At 44.6% G+C, this 18,224-nt stretch overlaps 1 protein-coding gene across 3 annotated transcripts in view; it reads left to right on the top strand.

Annotated features, from left to right (window-relative positions):
• The window catches only part of AASS (aminoadipate-semialdehyde synthase), a 40,800-nt gene that overhangs the window by 10,375 nt on the left and 12,201 nt on the right, over positions 1-18,224 (top strand). For 2 of the 3 annotated variants that reach the window (XM_081877872.1, XM_081877871.1), the window contains 11 exons: positions 398-476; positions 556-683; positions 2,825-2,973; positions 3,610-3,732; positions 5,380-5,491; positions 10,387-10,446; positions 10,549-10,616; positions 12,683-12,804; positions 15,820-15,949; positions 16,782-16,892; positions 17,750-17,858. In XM_081877872.1, the coding sequence (XP_081733998.1) occupies positions 398-476; positions 556-683; positions 2,825-2,973; positions 3,610-3,732; positions 5,380-5,491; positions 10,387-10,446; positions 10,549-10,616; positions 12,683-12,804; positions 15,820-15,949; positions 16,782-16,892; positions 17,750-17,858 (1,191 nt within the window). Of the gene's footprint in view, positions 1-397; positions 477-555; positions 684-2,824; positions 2,974-3,609; positions 3,733-5,379; positions 5,492-10,386; positions 10,447-10,548; positions 10,617-12,682; positions 12,805-14,702; positions 14,733-15,819; positions 15,950-16,781; positions 16,893-17,749; positions 17,859-18,224 lie in introns of all 3 variants that reach the window. The other variant, XM_081877873.1, reaches the window with a different exon arrangement.

Raw genomic sequence — 18,224 nt, 5'->3', positions numbered from 1 at the left:
TTAGGATGAACATGATCTGTAGGTCTCTAGCTGTGTATATGCTGCCGCTGCTGTTTGATTTCAGCCCTTGAGGAGCACCCAACCATCTGGAGAAGGTGCAAAGGGTTGGAGGAGTTGGATGGTTGAAGGTCTAGGTAGCAAGTATACATTCTGGAATAATATGGTAGGAAACTGACAAAAGCAGACAGAAGGAGATGCCTGAGGTCATACACTGAATGATGTGCTAGTACCAGGTTTAATTTTCAGGTTTAATTCCAGAACCTACCCCCCCCCCTCTCTAATGTGTGCAGGATAGTCCTTGGCAGAAGTGTTGTTCCTTTGATTGCCCAATGCCTTGCATTTTATATTTATTTTTTGGTAAATCTAACCTCACCATCTGTCTTACTTTTATCTACAGGGTGCCCAAGAAATGTTCAATGCCCTCCCTTGTGAGTTTGTGGAGCCCCACGAGCTGAAGGAGGTCTCTCGAACTGGAGGTAGGGCATTCTGGGATGGGCTTCAGAAGCTCTGTGGGGTACGTTCTTTCCCTTTTATTTACAGTGCTCCCCTCCACAGACCTCAGAAAAGTCTACGGGACGGTGTTGAGTCGACACCACCATCTTGTAAGGAAGACCGATGGCGTGTATGACCCCGTGGACTATGACAAGCACCCAGAACACTACACCTCTCGTTTCAACACGGATGTGAGTACAGCACTCCCATTATTGTACCCTTAAGTGTTCCAAGAGAGTCAGACTCTGCCCTATAGTTACCATGACCTCTGTTACCTACGACACCCAATTTCCTGTCAGTGTAGCTCATGTAACCAATGTGCTTTTCTAAAAAATAATAATTAAGCTGATGATTCTCATATATATAATTTTTCTGTTTTACAATTTAGAGTATTCATTTAAACATCCTTAAAATATCCATTACTTCCCTTCTCTTTCCGTGGTTCATTTTGCATATCATAGATCCCTGCATATTTTACAAAAACTAAACCATTCAGTATTCCGTTATTACATCCATCAAAACTTACCGTATTTTTCGCTCTATAACACGCACCTGACCATAACACGCACATAGTTTTTAGAGGAGGAAAACAAGAAAAAAATATTCTAAACGAAACAGTGGATATATGATTTTTGTGGTTCATGCTGTGGCCACAGACATGTGATCTGACGGTGAGTTTGGGGTAGCCCAATGCAAAAATCCTGAGGATCCATGTGGATCCATGCTTTGTAACCACGTTTTTGCGCCATTGCGACCCCATGAAACAGTGGGTGCGTGTGTTTTTTGGTGCAGGCTGTAGCCATGGATATGCTATGTGATCTGATGGTGAATTTGGGGTGACCTAGTGCAAAAATCCTGAGGATCCATGTGGATCCGTGCTTTGTAACCACGTTTTAAGTGGGGAGGGAAGGAAAAGAACTCAAGGGACAAGGAGCTCGCGTGGGGGGTGTGGAGAAGGATGCTGCTGATAATGCAGGAGAGGCTCCTCTCCGGCTTTGCTCCTTTAGAACAAGCAGGCTCTGCGTTTCTCCCTCCTCCCCGGCAAGGAAACCATGATAGTAACCACTCTGAGACAAATCAAGAAAAATTGCGACCAACAATCTCCCCCAACAAGCGCAGTGAGGTCAAAACACACACACGCAGAGAGGGAACTGGCCCTAAAGTCGCAGGGCGCTGGGGGAGTGAACGGGAAGCAAGAGAAGGAGAAGGAGCCCTCACACACAGAGAGACACACAGAGTGTCAATTCTAAAGTCGGAGGGACAGCGCAGGGAGAGTGAACGGGAAGCAGGAGGAGGAGAAGGAGCCCTCTCTCTCACACACACACACACAGAGTGTCAATTCTAAAGTCGGAGGGACAGCGCAGGGGCGCAGGGAGAGCGAAGGGGAAGCAGGAGGAGGAGAAGGAGCCCTCTCTCACACACACACAGACACAGAGTGTCAATTCTAAAGTCGGAGGGACAGCGCAGGGGCGCAGGGAGAGCGAAGGGGAAGCAGGAGGAGGAGAACGATAGCTCAAGCACACACACACACACAGCCCCTACAGTGGCTAATCCAAAATCGGACAGCAAAAAACTGCAGGCAGGGACAGAGAGTACGGGGTTGTTTTAAAGCAGCCAACCCCGCTCTGCTTCTCTCCCTCCTCCCGGCTAGGCTGGCTGAAAAGCTTCGCTGCTACTTAGCAGATCAGTGGGGAGGAGAGAGGAACATAGAGGACGGGGTTTTTTTAAAGCAGCCAAGCCCGCTCTGCTTCTCTCCCTCCTCCCCAGCTCGGCTCGCTGACAGGAGCCGCTTACACCTGCTTTGCTGTTTCAAAGCAAGCCACAGACTGCTCACAACTGCAGCAGATTCCCCCGCCATCTGTAGGCATTCGCTCCATAACACGCACAGACATTTCCCCTTACTTTCTAGGAGGAAAAATCTGCGTGTTATGGAGCGAAATTTACGGTACTTACACTGTTGAATTTATCTTAATGCTGCCCATGTTTTCAAATGTGCACAATTTCCCCCATATATTCAATAAACATTTTCCAGTCTTCTTTAAACGTATGCTCTTCTTGTTCTTATTCTATATGTTAGGTCCGCAAGCTGTGCATATTCTGTCAGCTTAAAGTTCCCATTCTTTAGTTGGGACCTCGCTTGTTTTCCATTTAAACTGATGATTGTCTAGATGCATCTAGAGAACCACCTAGTTCCATGACCAGATGATAAAGTGAGGCTTACTATCAGCATCAAGCATTTGCATCACATAGTTACTGAATCACATAGTTAACTATTCGGATCAAGGTGTTGGTTCCTTACAGGATAAGAAGAAATTGCAGCTTTATTTTACAGATTGCACCTTACGCTACTTGCGTGATCAATGGGATCTACTGGGAGCAGCATACTCCGAGGCTGCTAAGCAGGCAGGATGCACAGCGACTTCTGGCCCCTCTGCGACCTGCTGCTGCTGCTACTGAGGGATGTCCACAATTGCCACACAAGTAAGAAGCTTGTATTTGGTGATAGCAGGCATCAGTTACATCGGTGCTGGGGATCCTCTGGTTTGTTTTTCTTTTGAGGACTGCATTTGCTCTGAGGCAATCTTATGGGGACTGAAACTAGAAGTTGGTGGGGCCAGAGCTAAAAATTTGACTTGGCTTAAAGTTTGCTCTGTCATGGAAATCTACTCAATATTGATCCAGAGTAGAACTCTGACGTATAATTAGCAGAGTAAAAACGTAAACACGTTGCAGGATTCCAAAAAAATAGACCAGAGGCAATTGTATTTCATCCAGCAGAGCTTTACTTCTTGGTTCTCCAGCTGTTTTTTGGACTATAATTCCCATCATCCCTCACCACGGGTCTTGCTAATTTAGGATTGATGGGAATTGTAGTCCAAAAACAGCTAGAGAACCAAATTTAGGAAACCCTGGTCCAGAACCATCCCTTGTTTGAAATCTTTACTAAGGTTCCCTGAGGAGAGTATTTTTTTGAGTACTAATGGCAGACTAAATCTGTCTTGTTCAGCTGTTGATTTCTTTTGACACTGTCAATGGTGGTGCACTTGGGAGTTGTATCTTCAAGACTTTAAAAAACTGAAAATCATTTATTGGCTATGTGGCTGTTTTTTTTAATAGACTTGTTGCAATATGTGACATCTCTGCAGACACTGGCGGGTCTATAGAATTTATGACAGAATGTACAACAATAGACAGCCCCTTCTGCATGTATGATGCTGATCAACATATTATCCACGACAGGTGAGAGGGTCTTCCTAATTTTCTTTTGTGTTGAGAAGCCCAGTTTTAAAGCAACACACAGGTATTGCATAGTGTTGCATTTAATTGTGATGGATACAGTTGAGGTGTCTCCAAGCATGCACGGACTTGGATCTTGGAGGTTAAGTAGCTTAACAAAATGCACCAGAGGAAACTTCTTGCGTTCCTGTTTTGTTCAGGAAGGTCCCTCACACACACACACAAATCACTTTGGAAGGTTGGTGGCCTTCCTGAACAAAATAGGATTGACTCTTGGTGGGGAGAAGTGGAACTGCCTCTGAAGACAGTTCAGAAACTTCAGCTGGTACAGAATTCGGCTGCCAGCTTGCTCACTGAGGCAAGATGTTCTGAGCATGTAAAACTGTTACGGTAAAATCTGGTTGCGAGGCTGCTCTGCTACCCAGCTCGTCGGACTAAGTCCGCGGGTCCCTGCGGAGGAAAATGAGCTCAGCCGGAGACAGGAGCAAGCTGCAGAAGATCCAAGTTTATTGCGCAACAGGTTCAAGGCGAGATTGAACAGTGAGAAAGGGGTGACATGAACTTTTGAAACTTCCCTCCATGTTCCAGAATACAGTGCAAAATACATCCCAGTTACATCATGAATACATTAAGAAGGGGTTGGGTTACACAGGATTAACATATGGAGGAGGGAGGGGGGAATATGCAGAGCTGGAGATATGCGCAGATAAGCACATCCTGAGTACCAGTGATGAGAAGACAATGGTCCATGTACTGGCATTGCCCGGAGGAAAGGCTTGGCAGAGTGATTTGACAGGATTAGGGTCTTGACACCTTGCTTGAGGGATTATGGAGGACAGGGGAGGTGTCATGGAGTCCTAGAGAAATTGAGCAAATTGGCACGTTGATTTTCTATGAATTTTATAGATTTTAGTCCCTTTTGACATTGACAATTGGAAATAAATGGATATATTGTAGCGAAGAAGAAGGTGAAGAAGACATGCCCCCCCTTCCGTATCAAAAACCAATCCTGACCAGAATATACTGGCTGCCAATCAGTTTCTGCGCCCAATACAAAGTGCTGGTTTTGACCTATACAGTGGTACCTCGTGTTACAGATGCTTCTGGTTACACGTTTTCAGGTTATGGATGCGCCGAAACCCAGAAGTACCGGAATGGGTTACTTCTGGGTTTCGGTGCTCGCGCATGCGCAGAAGTACTAAATCACACTTTGTGCATGCGCAGAAGTGCCGAAATTGTGTCACGCATGCGCGCAGATGTGGTGCTGCAGGTTGCAAACATGCCTCCTGCACGAATCACATTCGCAACCCGAGGTTCCACTGTAAAACCTTAAATGGGTGTGGGCCACAATATCACAGAGACTGCCTCTCCCCGTAGGAAACTTCTTAGACCCTGCGATCATCATCTGAAACCCTTCTTCATGTGTCTCCTCCAGGAGAGGCCTGGAGGGGGTGCAGGGAGCCTTTTCTGCAGTGGCTCCCCCCTTGTAGCATGCTTCCCCCAGAGAGGCTCGCCTTCCTATCATATCTTTAGGCGCCAGGCAAAAACATTTGTGTAAAAAGAAAAAAAACTTTTTAAAATGTTCTTTAAAAAGAGATAAATAGTGCACAAGGCTTTTGTTGCCTGGAATCAAATTTCTGTTTCTTCTAGTGTGGAGGGATCAGGGATTTTGATGTGTTCCATTGACAATCTCCCAGCTCAGCTTCCTATAGAATCAACAGAATGCTTTGGAGACATGCTTTTCCCTTACATTGAAGAGATGGTAAGTGGGCGACTTGTTTCTATTTTGAGTTTTTAAGTGTTTGTGCGTTGGGGAGCTTCTGGCCTGCCCCGTAGGTAGGAAATCTGCTGTAAAACTTAAGTGACAGAAATGAAGTGTTTCTTAGAAACTAATTCAGACTACACAAGGTAGAAACTTCTCAAATAATGGTCTTTTGTGGGACCTTTCCCCCTCCTCCTCTAAAACCTATGGCTACTAAACACAGGTGACATGGAAATTTGTGCAGACTTCTCTTAAAAGAGCCGTTCCAATAAATGTATTTATCCATTTTGATGAATAGGATTTTGATTCTTTACAGTATGCATTTTTCACTGTTATGATCTGGCCAGTTGTGTAAGTGTTCTTTTTCAGAGGGGAATTAACTCTCTCTCTCTCTCTCTCTCTCTCTCTCTCTCTCTCTCTGTGTGTGTGTGTGTGTGAAAATTCATTTCCTGTTAATAGCCAAATCTTAGTGGCTGTGTTGTGACAAGACATAATGTTCACTACAGTGGTACCTCGGGTTACAAACAGTTCGGGTTACAGACTCTGCTAACCCGGAAGTAGTACCTCAGGTTAAGAACTTTACCTCAGGATGACAACAGAAATTGCGCGGCAGCGGTGTGGCAGCAGCTAAAGGCCCCATTAGCTAAAGTGGTACCTCAGGTTAAGAACGGTTTCAAGTTAAGAATGGACTTACGAAATGAATTAAATTCATAACCAGAGGTACCAATGTACATGGGATTCAGGTTGATAATGAAAAAAATCCTGGGCTGTGGATTTATTCCGCTGCCCACTCCCCATGGATCTCCCCATGGATGGTGCCACTCCCCATGGATCTCTCCGATCAGCAAAGGAGGAGTCTGCAGTCAAATTAAAGAAGCAAAACAGCAGTCAGTAGACCTGATCCTTATTTGTTGCAACAAGGTTCAAACACACAAGGACCTCTCTCCATTTTCCATAATACATTTTTCAACAGCATTATCGATACATCACAAATATGAGCCCATCACCCACTCCTGTCAACAGCCCCAGTTCTCAACACCTTTTAACTACCCTCTTTCCCAAACAGCAATAAAGGTATTTACACATCCCCCTAGCTAGCTGCAAGGCTTTCCTGCGCTTCTCCTTTGAAAGTATCAGAATTCAATCCACCATCCTAATGGATTTCTGTCTAGCGTATGAACTGCCCTTGATCGCCTCCTGCCTCCTATTGTGAGGCTAAGTTCATACCTTATGGAGGGGCAAGGAGTATGTGTGACCTTATGCTTAAGGGATTATGGTGGCAGGGGGAGCCATGGATTCCCCTATTCCAGAGGAGTCATTAGCTGTTGGAACCAAAGAAATCGGTCAAGCCGTTGAATTCAGAACAAAAAGAACATCTATAAACAACCGCATACCCTTAATTTTGAGGTTGCCGGGAATGTAGCTCTGGAGTGGAAAAAAAGTTCTCCACCCCTGGTCTATATACTGACTGGTGTCTCTCCAGGACTTCATACCAGTCTTTTCCAGCCCAGACTAGATTGAACCTGGGATCTTTTGCATGCAGATCCGATGCTCTGCCATTGAGCTTAGGAAGCCCTTGCAGTCAAGGCCCAGCAGGTGACATTTATATACCCCTCTTCCTGGTCATTGTTTTTCAACTCTTCTCTGAAGCTGTGTGTTAATGGCTTTGGATGAGTCATAAGTGGCTGCTTAGAGAGTGTTAATGGTTGTTGTGTAGACTGGAAGCAAGAAATTCCAGGAGTCCTGGGCTCCCTTAATGGCAGCAAGAGCTTTCCTGTGAATATCTGCTGCTGCAAAAAGTGAGAGAATGCCACAAACCATCTACCCTCCATACAGTGTTCTGCACTGTGGTGTGGAGCCCCTGTAACATTTTTTATTTTGACACAGGTCATCGCGACACATAATCTGACCACTTCCAATTCCCTGTTGAATTAAAAAGAGGGGGAAATGATTATCTTATAAAGACAGCATTTTCTTTTTGCTGTTCATTAAAGGCCGTTGTATATGCTTGTAATAATTCAAGTGATTAACTGTACAATCCTATGCATGGCAAGAGAAAGTGACCAATAAATTTAATTAATAAATAATAATACAGTGGACCCTCTGGATATGAATGTACGGTAATTCATCCCAGGGGTCTGTATGTACCCTGAAAAATCCGCAAGTAGAGGTGCCACTTCTGCACACATGCGTGGTGCAATAAAGCACTTCTACGCATGTATGTCCGGCGAAACCTAGAAGAATACACTTCTGGGTTTGCCGTGTTTGCAACCCGAAAGTTACGTTACCCGAAGGTAACATAACCTGAGGATCCACTGTAATATACTGGAAGTAAGACCAGCTGAACTAAAGTGTATGTGTTGTGTGTGGAGCTTTGCTTAGACATAGGCCGCAACCATAAACCCCCCCCGGTTTTTGAGTTACCACAAAACAGCCAAACAAGAGTGAGGCAACTGCCTCAGGGGACATATTCCCAGAGGCAGTTGCAGCAGCAGTAGCACCTGGCTGTTCTCCCTGAGACCCTGGTCACCCTCCTCTGTTGGCGCACGGCCTCTCCTGAGCCTTGGTCCAGTTGCAGTAGGGGACATAATCCTGTAACCTGTTTTGAAATAAGATTCAGCTCCCGTCCCATGAACTGCTCTGTGTGGAAGTGGCTGTGGGCGCCATCTTGTTTGTCACCTCAGGTACCAAAATGTCTCAGGCCAGCATTAAGCAGTGTTTGAAACTCCCATTGTATCTAGGCACATTTTGCGACAGGGAATTGCATCAGTTTCTGTGCTCTGGGCGCAGCCCTGCGCCTGAGATTTTCGATTAAAACCGCAGAGTGGAAGGAAAAGACGACCTTTTTCTGCCTCCCCATGTTACCGGAAAAATCCGAGGGCTCCCTTGGACAAAAAGTAAAGACACCAACCAGAGTAAATTGGAGCAAATCAGCAGCCTGTAGGCTTGGCCTTTATTGACTGTTGCAACAGGGTGCTCCCCTCACTTGCAGGTGAGAGGAAAGACACAGAAAAATGGTGTGCAAGACCTTATAAAAACTTTTGAAATTCCCATCCTGTAGGTCAAGCCCACCCCCAGAAACATCATGCATACATTACAGAAAGGAGGGGTTGAGGGAGGAGTTGTGGTGGTAACCTGAGTGTCCTGTCACCTGGCTGGTTCCCTTCTCCTCCTCCCCATGAGTCATTTTCTGAAGACAAAAGGTAGTCGCAGTTTCCTGCCCCCTGAGGGAAGATCTGATCATTGTCCTTTGTTCCAGTCCATGCTGAATCCACTCCCATATGGAAGTTCTTTGTGATCTTGCTTGTCTTCTGTCTAGGACCATCAGGGTTGGCATAGCAACTGGGCAGGGCTCCTGTGGATGTGCTGGGATGCTGAAGGGATTATGGCTTGCCTGTATCAAACCTTCCCCATTTTGTAGTCCTTCGTTCAAGGAGTAAAATAAAAGTAGAACAGTGCAAATCCGATGCATGGTTGATTTTCTATGAATTTATGACAGAAGCGTAGCGTATGTAGTGTGTGAGTGTGAGTGTGTGTGAAGTTTGTACAAACTGAATGATGGGGGGGGGGTTTTCCTGCTACACCCACTACTCTCTGAAGACTGGAAAAGAGACACTCTTAATAATATTAGGGGGGTGGGCAGGGGAAGGACTAGACCATGTATAAATGAACCTAATATTTTAGTTGCAGTTCATCCATTTTCAGCTTTGTATTTTTGTTATTTTTTAAAAAAAGCGCCCAGCCATTCCGTTGTTCCGCCTGTAACCTCAGTTTCGGGTGCCACTTAGCTCCTAGCTTTCATATCTGTTTCTAACACTAAGAGTTAGCACTGTGCATCTTGGGGAGACAGGTTGCTGCATCACCTGAGGCAGAAAAATATCTTGGAGCAGCCCTGGGCAGGTAACTTGCCAGTGTTAACTTATCTCTTCTCTGGTCAGTCAGAAAATACAATCTCATCGCTTATCACCACTTTGTGTAGTTAGGAGAGCTTTCCCCAGCCATCCTGTCTCTTAACTTTAGCTCTTGTATTGGTGAAAGAATGAGATTTCCAGAGTTACACATGTCTGTCTTGATTAGTGGTTCCCAAATCTCTACTAAGGAAACCACAAGTAGAATTTGTCCCTTGTCTTTTTGGCCTTCCCGCTAATCCTGACTCGGTTCTCCTGACCTTTAAAGCCCTAAACGGCCTCGGCCCAGTGTACCTGAAGGAGCATCTCCACCCCCATCATTCTGCCCGGACGCTGAGGTCCAGCGCCGAGGGCCTTCTGGCGGTTCCCTCATTGCGAGAAGCAAAGCTACAGGGAACCAGGCAGAGGGCCTTCTCGGTAGTGGCGCCTGTGGAATGCCCTCCCATCAGATGTCAAAGCGATAAATAACTACCTGACATTCAGAAGACATCTTAAGGCAGCCCTATTCAGGGAAGTTTTTAATCTGTGATATTTTAGTGTATTTTTGGTTTTTATGGAAGCCGCCCAGAGTGGCTGGGGAAACCCAGCCAGATGGGCGGGGTACAAATAATAAATTATTATTATAAATTATTATTCTCCAGCCTGTTGGTCCTGCTTGCTGGCTTCACGCTATATAGATATACATGGCAACAAGATTTGTTTCATGCGTATTATATCTTGCCTAAACGGTGGCACAGCGGCTCTGTGAAGTGGGGTGGAAGGGGGAAGTGAATCTAGGAAGAAGAATTTAATTGACAATTGAAGGTCAGGAGAATTTCAGGTCTTCGAAGTAGCCTGACTAGCAACACAGTCTGCATTTTAACCTCAGTTTAAATCTTGACGGTTGCCTTGTTTTTAATGAATTATACTTTTCCGAGACTCTTATCTGTGAAAGATAATTATCTGTCTGAAAGCAAGTGCTCTGACGGGAAACCTTGATCTCCACAGCTGTTATCTGAAGCCTCGGAGCCCCTCGAAAGCCAGAATTACTCACCTGTAGTTAGAGACGTAAGTCTTGCAAGCCAATTGACTCCTTTTTTTCTCTCTTAACTTGGGCATGGCGAGGTCAGCCGCAAGGAAAGTAATGATGTGTTTCGTATACTTTTGTAGGCAGTGATTGCATCCAATGGTTCATTGACTGATAAGTATAAATATATCCAGAAACTGAGGGAGCGCAGGTAATATAGCTTTCTCTCCCCACCCCCAGTATATCTGACTAAAGTTTTGAATTGTTGTGTCATATTGTGTTTCAATGATGATGGGTTATTCCTACCTTGTTTTCTGTGGTGAAGCATGAGTGTGGCACGGCTGTCACAAGTATTTATTCTAATGGCGCTGATGCAGAAGGCAACTTGGGGATCTTCTCTGCAGGTTGTTCAGAGATGTGTTAATGATTCCACATTTCGATAATTTCCTCTGTGAGTTTACGAAAAGAATGCCATGGGGTCCCCACAGGGCTCTTGGGAAAAAATTAAGCAGGGGGTGGTTTTCACTAGAAAAAAGTGAATTCGGGGGGGGGGGGGCGGGACAACTGCGCTGAGGAGGAGGCAGTGATCAAATGAAAGAACTGGCTGCAAAAGAATAGAATTGAAATACAACAGTGAAGAGATCTCAGCTACACGGGAAAATTCCTTTCTGATCTTGTACATAGGAAACAGTTAGCTCCAGAAGATGAGAACAAAATCTATCCACTGAACAACCTCAAGAGAAAGTTATTGAGATCTTTAAAAAGATCTAGCTCAGGAATTGGGGAAGCAGCTGCCCTCCTGATAGTCTTTGGTTCCCACCTGCTCTGTAGTCCTGGAAGTTACAGTCCAACAGGAAGTGGAAGGCAAAGGATGAGGCTCCTTGATCTAGGTTCTCAGCTTTTCTTTTCTTTTTTAGTGTTTCAGTTCTCATGTTGGGGAGGGATAGGCTTCCCAAAGTTTCATCCTTAAAATATGTCAAAGCCCAAACCTTGAAGACACACAGCCTGTAGGGACCTGGTTCCTCCATCCAAGGACACGGGTGGTGCTGTGGTCTAACCACTGAGCCTCTTGGGCTTGCCAATCGGAAGGTTGGTGGTTCAAATCCCCACAACAGAGTGAGCTCCCGTTGCTCTGTCCCAGCTCCTGCCAACCTAGCAGTTCAAAAGCATACTAGTGCAAGTAGATAAATAGGTACCACTGCGGCGGAAAGGTAAACGGCATTTCTGTGAACTCTGGTTTCTGAAGTGGTTTAGTCATGCAGGCCACATGACCCGGAAAGGTGTCTGTGGACAAACGCTGGTTCTCTCGACCTGAAAGCGAGATGAGCGCCGCAACCCCATAGTCGCCTTTGACTGGACTTAACCATCTAGGGGTCCTTTACCTTTTTACCTACCCAAGGGCTGTAAGAGAAATGCTTTCTTTGTTCATGCCTCCTTATTCTAAGATTCAGTAACTTAAAGTTGTAGTCAAGTTTTAAGTTGACCCTTTTTTTAACGGTGTCAGGCTAGCTTATTCTGGAGTATCTCTTTAGCAAGTCATGCTGTCAGGTCACATGTAGGAACATGCAAAGGTGCCTTAGATCAAGCCAGGCTGTTAGTCAATGTAGCCGAGTGTTGTCTACACCAGGGAGGCCAGACTATTCATGCCAAGGGGGTTGCAATAGAGCTTTGACATGGAACCTGCATCTCGTCATGTGTGGGGTGGCCTGAGACCCTGGCTGGGTCCCAGAGTCCACCCAAAAAGGCCCAAAGACTGCTTGTTGGATCGCCCTGGTCTATCTGGACTGGTAGTGTTTATCCAGGTTTATCCTGCAAGGAAGATTTTCTGTCACTGAGCCACTTCTCTTCCCTGGAGCCTTTAAAAGCCAGAGTTTTTAACTTTTATTTTCATATTGATCATGATCATAACGATGCCATTTAGCAAAACAAAATTAGCACAGAAAAGCACATTCAAACGTGTTTTAAAGAGATGGTATGCCAGGAGTAATTTTCATAGTTTTCCTTGGAAACATAAAAAAATAAATAAATGCAGAGCAGACCCCAGAGTTGTTGTGGGCTGGAGACCTAAAATTTTGCTGTGCTCGTCTGGTTCCTTTTCCACTCCTAATTGAGGCTGAAAGTGTTTTGGCTAATGTTAGAATTTTTTTGGAAGACTGGATTGAAACCATTGTGTTAAAGAGAGCTCCTTCCTTGCTTTCAAAACTTACTTTAAAACATACCAGTTGTTGAAGCCTATTTTGTTGACTTATTCTCTTTACTGACTTTTGTCTCTTCTAGGGAGTACACCCAGTCACTGACCATGGATAAAAAGAGGAAGATCTTGATACTTGGATCTGGCTATGTCTCGGGGCCTGTGATAGAATACCTCACGAGAGACCCCAACATTGAAATAACAGCAGGTTTGTAAGTAAGACCGTAGCATTAGAAGCACAAAGGACTTGAGAGTGTTGCCTTTGTATAAGTAAATATTTCCTATCTGAAGTCCTAACTTACCTGATACTCAGATCAGTGCTCCTTATTTTTAATTACAAAGTACAGCCGTTGGGTGAGATCTAGCACTGTAGCTCCATACACAGAATGAATTTCATTTATTATATTTCTGTGCCAATAATAATAATAATAATAATAATAATAATAATAATAATACATTTATTTATACCCTGCCCTTCTGGCTGCGTTTCCCCAGTCACTCTGGGCAGCTCCCAACAGAATATTAAAAACACAATAAAACATCAAACACTAAAAACTTCCCTAAACAGGGCTGCCTTCAGATGTCTTCTAAAAGTCAGATAGTTGTTTATTTCCTTGACATCTGATGGGAGGGTGTTCCACAGGGCGGGCGCCACTACCAAGAAGGCCCTTGGCTTACATACAATAAATATATCCAACATATATCCAACAACGTCACAACATGAATTGTATAAAACAATTAACAAATCATCAGTAAAACAGCCACCTTCTGTAAAACACTCTTAACAAAACAAAAAAATGGCTAAAAAGGACAACCCCAGGAAAAGTCACATTATAAAATCCGCAAAGCATTACAGCTCTCCTAATCCATGAAACAAGATTAACAGCATTAACAAACCAACAGCCAAAATCAAACTAAGCACTGTTGAATTCACACACAAACTCTCCCCTTGCCTATGACTCGTAGTCTTCCACTCAGTTCATCAAAAGACAAATACACATCATGCCCTTGGAAGCAACTCCGTTTTGAAGGCTTCCAGGGCTCCAAAGGCTGGGATTTCTGCTCATGTGGGGAGAGTTACACTGATGGAAAAGGCCTTCCTAAGTTCACAAGTTTCCTTGAGTACAAAGACTCCTTCTGTTCACAGAGTGACTGCATTGGCCCAGTTTGCATGTCACGGTAAACCGTAGTTAATTTGCATGTCACAGTAAACCGTAGTCAATTTGCATGCCACAGTAAACCATAGTTAATGGCTTACTGTGAATGCGCTTCTCTAGGCTCCTTTGCTCCCTTCTGTTAGCACATGGAAGAAACAAACCACAGACTGTTTTCTACACATTGTGGTTTGTTGAGGGTGAAATAAACCCTGACTCAGATATAATGCTCAGCCAGGTATTGTGGTTTGTTTCTCCACAGTAGGAAGAGAGGCTCAAAGGAGTTCAACTGGCTCATGTATGGTTTACTGTGACGTGTACCTACTGTATCATATCTGTTAGGAGCTATGTCTTAAGGAAGCTGGTCAAAGCAGAAAGGCAAGCGGGTGTCTCGAAGGAGATGGCTTTGGACTTTGTTTCATCTTCTGTGTGTCTTGAAGCCTGAATGTATACATACATTAGATACTTGCCCGAGAGGGAAACAAACAATGCAATATCTTTTGCAAATCCAGGTTTTCAACATCTTACATGGAATGGTTATCTGCTTCTGAGCCTTATTATTGGAAGACATTGTTTTCCTTTCTGTTTCTGTAGGTTATTTTATGAACTTTCCCAGATCCTATATTTGCATTATTTTTCAGAAACACAGAGATCTGAAAGCTAACAGATTTGAAACTCAGGCTATTAAAATAAATAAATCTGAGCATTTCAGGCATGATTCCATCATATTCTCAACAGTCACAAATGCTATAAATTTAGTTTGTTTAAACAAGACTGCTAGTTCGCAAGCTGTACCAAAGGCTGGTTGTCACACATGGCCTGCTGGCTATAACAATGCCCACCTCTGTTGGTGGAGACTTTTGTAGGAGTGAGTGGCTTAGAGCTTCTAAGACCTAGCCATCTTTTAGTCTTTCATTCGTTGATCTTCTTGATTTCTTTCCCCCACTAACAGTTTCTTCGTTGAGCCTTTATCCTAGAACAGGTACTGCTTTGCCTGCATGGATTAGCTTAGTTTTAGTTGGGTCTTGCAAGGTTCTGGAATGGATTTACCAAAACTGAGCGGGTGACTTTGGGTCCATCACAGCCTCTTAACCTAACTCACAGGGTCATTGTAGGGATTAAGCAGGGGAGTGGGGAACCATGTATTCCTTGAAGACAAAGGTGGGATGTAAATGCAAAGAAATGGGCTTAAGAATAGGCTTATGATGGGACGCGGGTGGCGCTGTGGGTTAAACCACAGAGCCTAGGATTTGCTGATCAGAAGGTCGGTGGTTCAAATGCCCCTGACAGGGTGAGCTCCCGTTGCTCGGGCCCTGCTCCTGCCAACCTAGCAGTTCGAAAGCACGTCAAAGTGCAAGTAGATAAATAGGTACCGCTCCGGTGGGAAGGTAAATGGTGTTTCCGTGCACTGCTCTGGTTCGCTAGAAGCGGCTTAGTCATGCTGGCCACATGACCCGGAAGCTGTCTGTGGACAAATGCCATCTCCCTCGGCCAGTAAAGCGAGATGAGCGCCACAACTCCAGAGTCGGTTGGAGATGTTAGCCTGGCACCCAGAAATCTCCATGTGGTCACAATTGGACCTGTGGCAATTGCAAAATGCGTCTGATCCCTTGGGAATTTCTAACACTGGGTGAAAGGGAGGGGTCCTGGGAATGTGGAGTCCCGAAGGCTCCCTTGGCAGCTGGACAGAGGAGGGGGTGGACAGGGGGTTCATTCTTCCTGGTGGCAATATGTCACAATTTTATACATTAAAGGGAAATCTACCAGTAAAGAAAATCCACCCGCTCATCAAAAAAAAAAATATTCCATGACACACCCTTTAAAACAAGGAAGAGCAGCAACCCATGCTATCCGGGGCCCAGTTAATTTCTCCGAAAGCTTCTAAATTTAAACCAGGCGCCCCCCCCCCCCATTTTATACAGAATTGGTCCTGCCGAGGTTGCATGACACTACATGACTAAGTTGTCTAAAACTTGCTGAGAGGTTATGATTGAATGCTTATTTAATGGGAGCTCAAGAGGAGGAAGTCTTGTCTGCCGCTTTCAGCCAATGTTCTTGCTCTATGACAGCATCTGTCATGAAGAAACAACTTGAGCAGCTGGCTAAGAAATACAGCAATGTTGTTCCTGTCGTTGTGGATGTCACCGAAGATGAGAAGAGATTAGAGGCCATGGTGAAGAAGCACAACCTTGTTATCAGGTCAGTATGTTCTGGTGATCGCATAGATCAGGGGTTAGCAAACTTTTTCAGCAGGGGGCCGGTCCACTGTCCCTCAGACCTTGTGGGGGGCCGGACTATATTTTGGAAAAAAACAACGAATGAATTCTTACGCCCCAAATAACCCAGAAATGCATAATAAAAGTCCACATTCTACTTATGTAAAAAAAACCAGGCAGGCCCCACAAATAACCCAGAGATGCATTTTAAATAAAAGGACACATTCTGCTCATGTAAAAACACACTGCTTCCCGGACTGTCCGCAGGCTGGAATTAGAAGGCGTTTGGGCCGGATCCGGCCCTGGGCCTTAGTTTGCCTACCCATGGTGTAGGTGCTTCAGCGATTCCCCATGGTGTGGGTGCAATGGGCCAGGTTAGCTCTTGACGATTTTACCTGGTAGTGATGGTACTGAACTTCAGGCTAAAAGAGGATGCTTTTGTGGAAAAGCCCAAAATGCAGCTACCGGGTGTTCCTTCATGTGTTAACGCTTTTAAAAGATGCACTGAAGTGTGTATTTGTGAGAGAAGCCCATTCTTTCAACTGCATGCTTGACAAGGATACCGCAGAATTGGTTGTGGCTCCCTCATTCACGGGTGACCCTTTCATTTTAGCATCATTATAAAAACCAGGCCTTAATATTTCGCATGGAATTGTCTTCCCCATACTGTGCCACACATACATTGTCCCTTGAGATGAATGCCCATGCAGGAATGGTTCCCTTGTTGGTAACATGCCTCTTTGAGAGTCGAGGATAGAGCAGGTCATCCTAAGTTCACATTTTCTAGTGTCTGACCTTCTCATTTGTCTTTTTAGCTTGTTGCCTTACGCATTCCACCCTGTGGTTGCTAAGAAGTGCATTGACAACAAGGTGAATATGGTTACTGCCAGTTACCTGACACCTGCTATGAAAGAGCTGCAGGAAAGGTAAGTCTCTCTTATGTTCTCCCTGCTAAAGGGAGAAAGCAACCCTGTATCAGGAATTTTTAAATGTCTAACCTTTTACAATTTTTCATGTGCTGTAAGCCACCCAGAGTGGCTGGCAAAACCCAGCCAGATCTTTCATGCACATCTCTTCACTCGATGCTGGAACATGCATTGCGAAAATAGTGTCACTGTGGCAAGTACCACTGCTTATACATGGAACCACTTTAGCAACCATTGATCATAGCTTTATGGCTTCCTCAAAGATCCCTTTTTACAGCCCACTGGTGGCTCAGAACTCATAATATAGATAACAGGTGGCACCTGCACACTTATAAAAATGCTTTAAAAAAAAGTTTTGAAAAAGACATTGAATTTGTCATAGCTCACTGTCGCCATCTAGCGTCACATTTGTATATTGCACTTTACAACACATTTAAAACATTTTATTGGCACCTGTGTAGACGACTCCACAGAGTCTTTAGCAAAGGCAGGTAGTTTAAACCTTACTGATGCAAATGAAAGGCGCAGTCATGTTTTCTAAGTTCTGTTCAAGTGTGCAGAACAATGGGAGAAGGGCGTACCGTTCCTCCTTGCTCTCCTTGTAAAAAAGGGTTGCACAGATTCAGTTGTCTGGATGTGGGTCCCCTGTCTATACTCATATTGTCTGTGAACGATTGAGCTTGATTTGTGTTTCGGTGCCTCCCAAGTGTCCTAATTGAAGCGGGACATCCCAGATTGACAGAGCGATGCGGTGCCTCAATTTCCCCATTGGAAATATTGGGGGTATGTTGTTTTGGTCTGTAAAGATGCCCTGTTACAGGATTCTTGTTTTGAAATGATACACCCTCTTATTTCAGTGTCGAGGCGGCTGGCATTACCGTTATCAGCGAAATGGGTCTGGATCCTGGGCTTGATCATATGCTGGCAATGGAGTGTATTGATAAAGCGAAAGAAGTGGGGGCTACGGTGAGCTTAATAAGTAATCAATCTGTTCAGAGGTCTTCCCCTCCGCACCGCTCCTATTCTATAATACCTCCTTTGTTGTGGGTTTATCAGCTGTCACCCACTGGGCTTAGAACACCCCACTCCTTCCAGCCCTTCCCAGCTTTGTATTTTCTTCCTTTTTCACTTAGGCATCAGCTACTGCCTAACACAGAGACAGGGTGGTAGAATAGAAGTGAAGTCCAGGCTATTTCCTTTGAATTCCTTTTAAATATGGAATTACATTTAAAAAATAAATTTAATTAAATGGTTTTTCAGATTAAAACTTTACAGTCACGTATCCAACATACAACATAGAAACAAGATTCCAAAGAATCTCCTGGACTTCCC

The sequence above is a fragment of the Podarcis erhardii genome (genome assembly GCF_964252035.2).
Source record: "Podarcis erhardii genome assembly, chromosome: 10".
In the NCBI taxonomy this organism is placed as follows: domain Eukaryota; kingdom Metazoa; phylum Chordata; class Lepidosauria; order Squamata; family Lacertidae; genus Podarcis; species Podarcis erhardii.
Note: the sequence above shows the minus strand (reverse complement) of the source record. Positions and strands in the feature narration are given on the sequence as shown.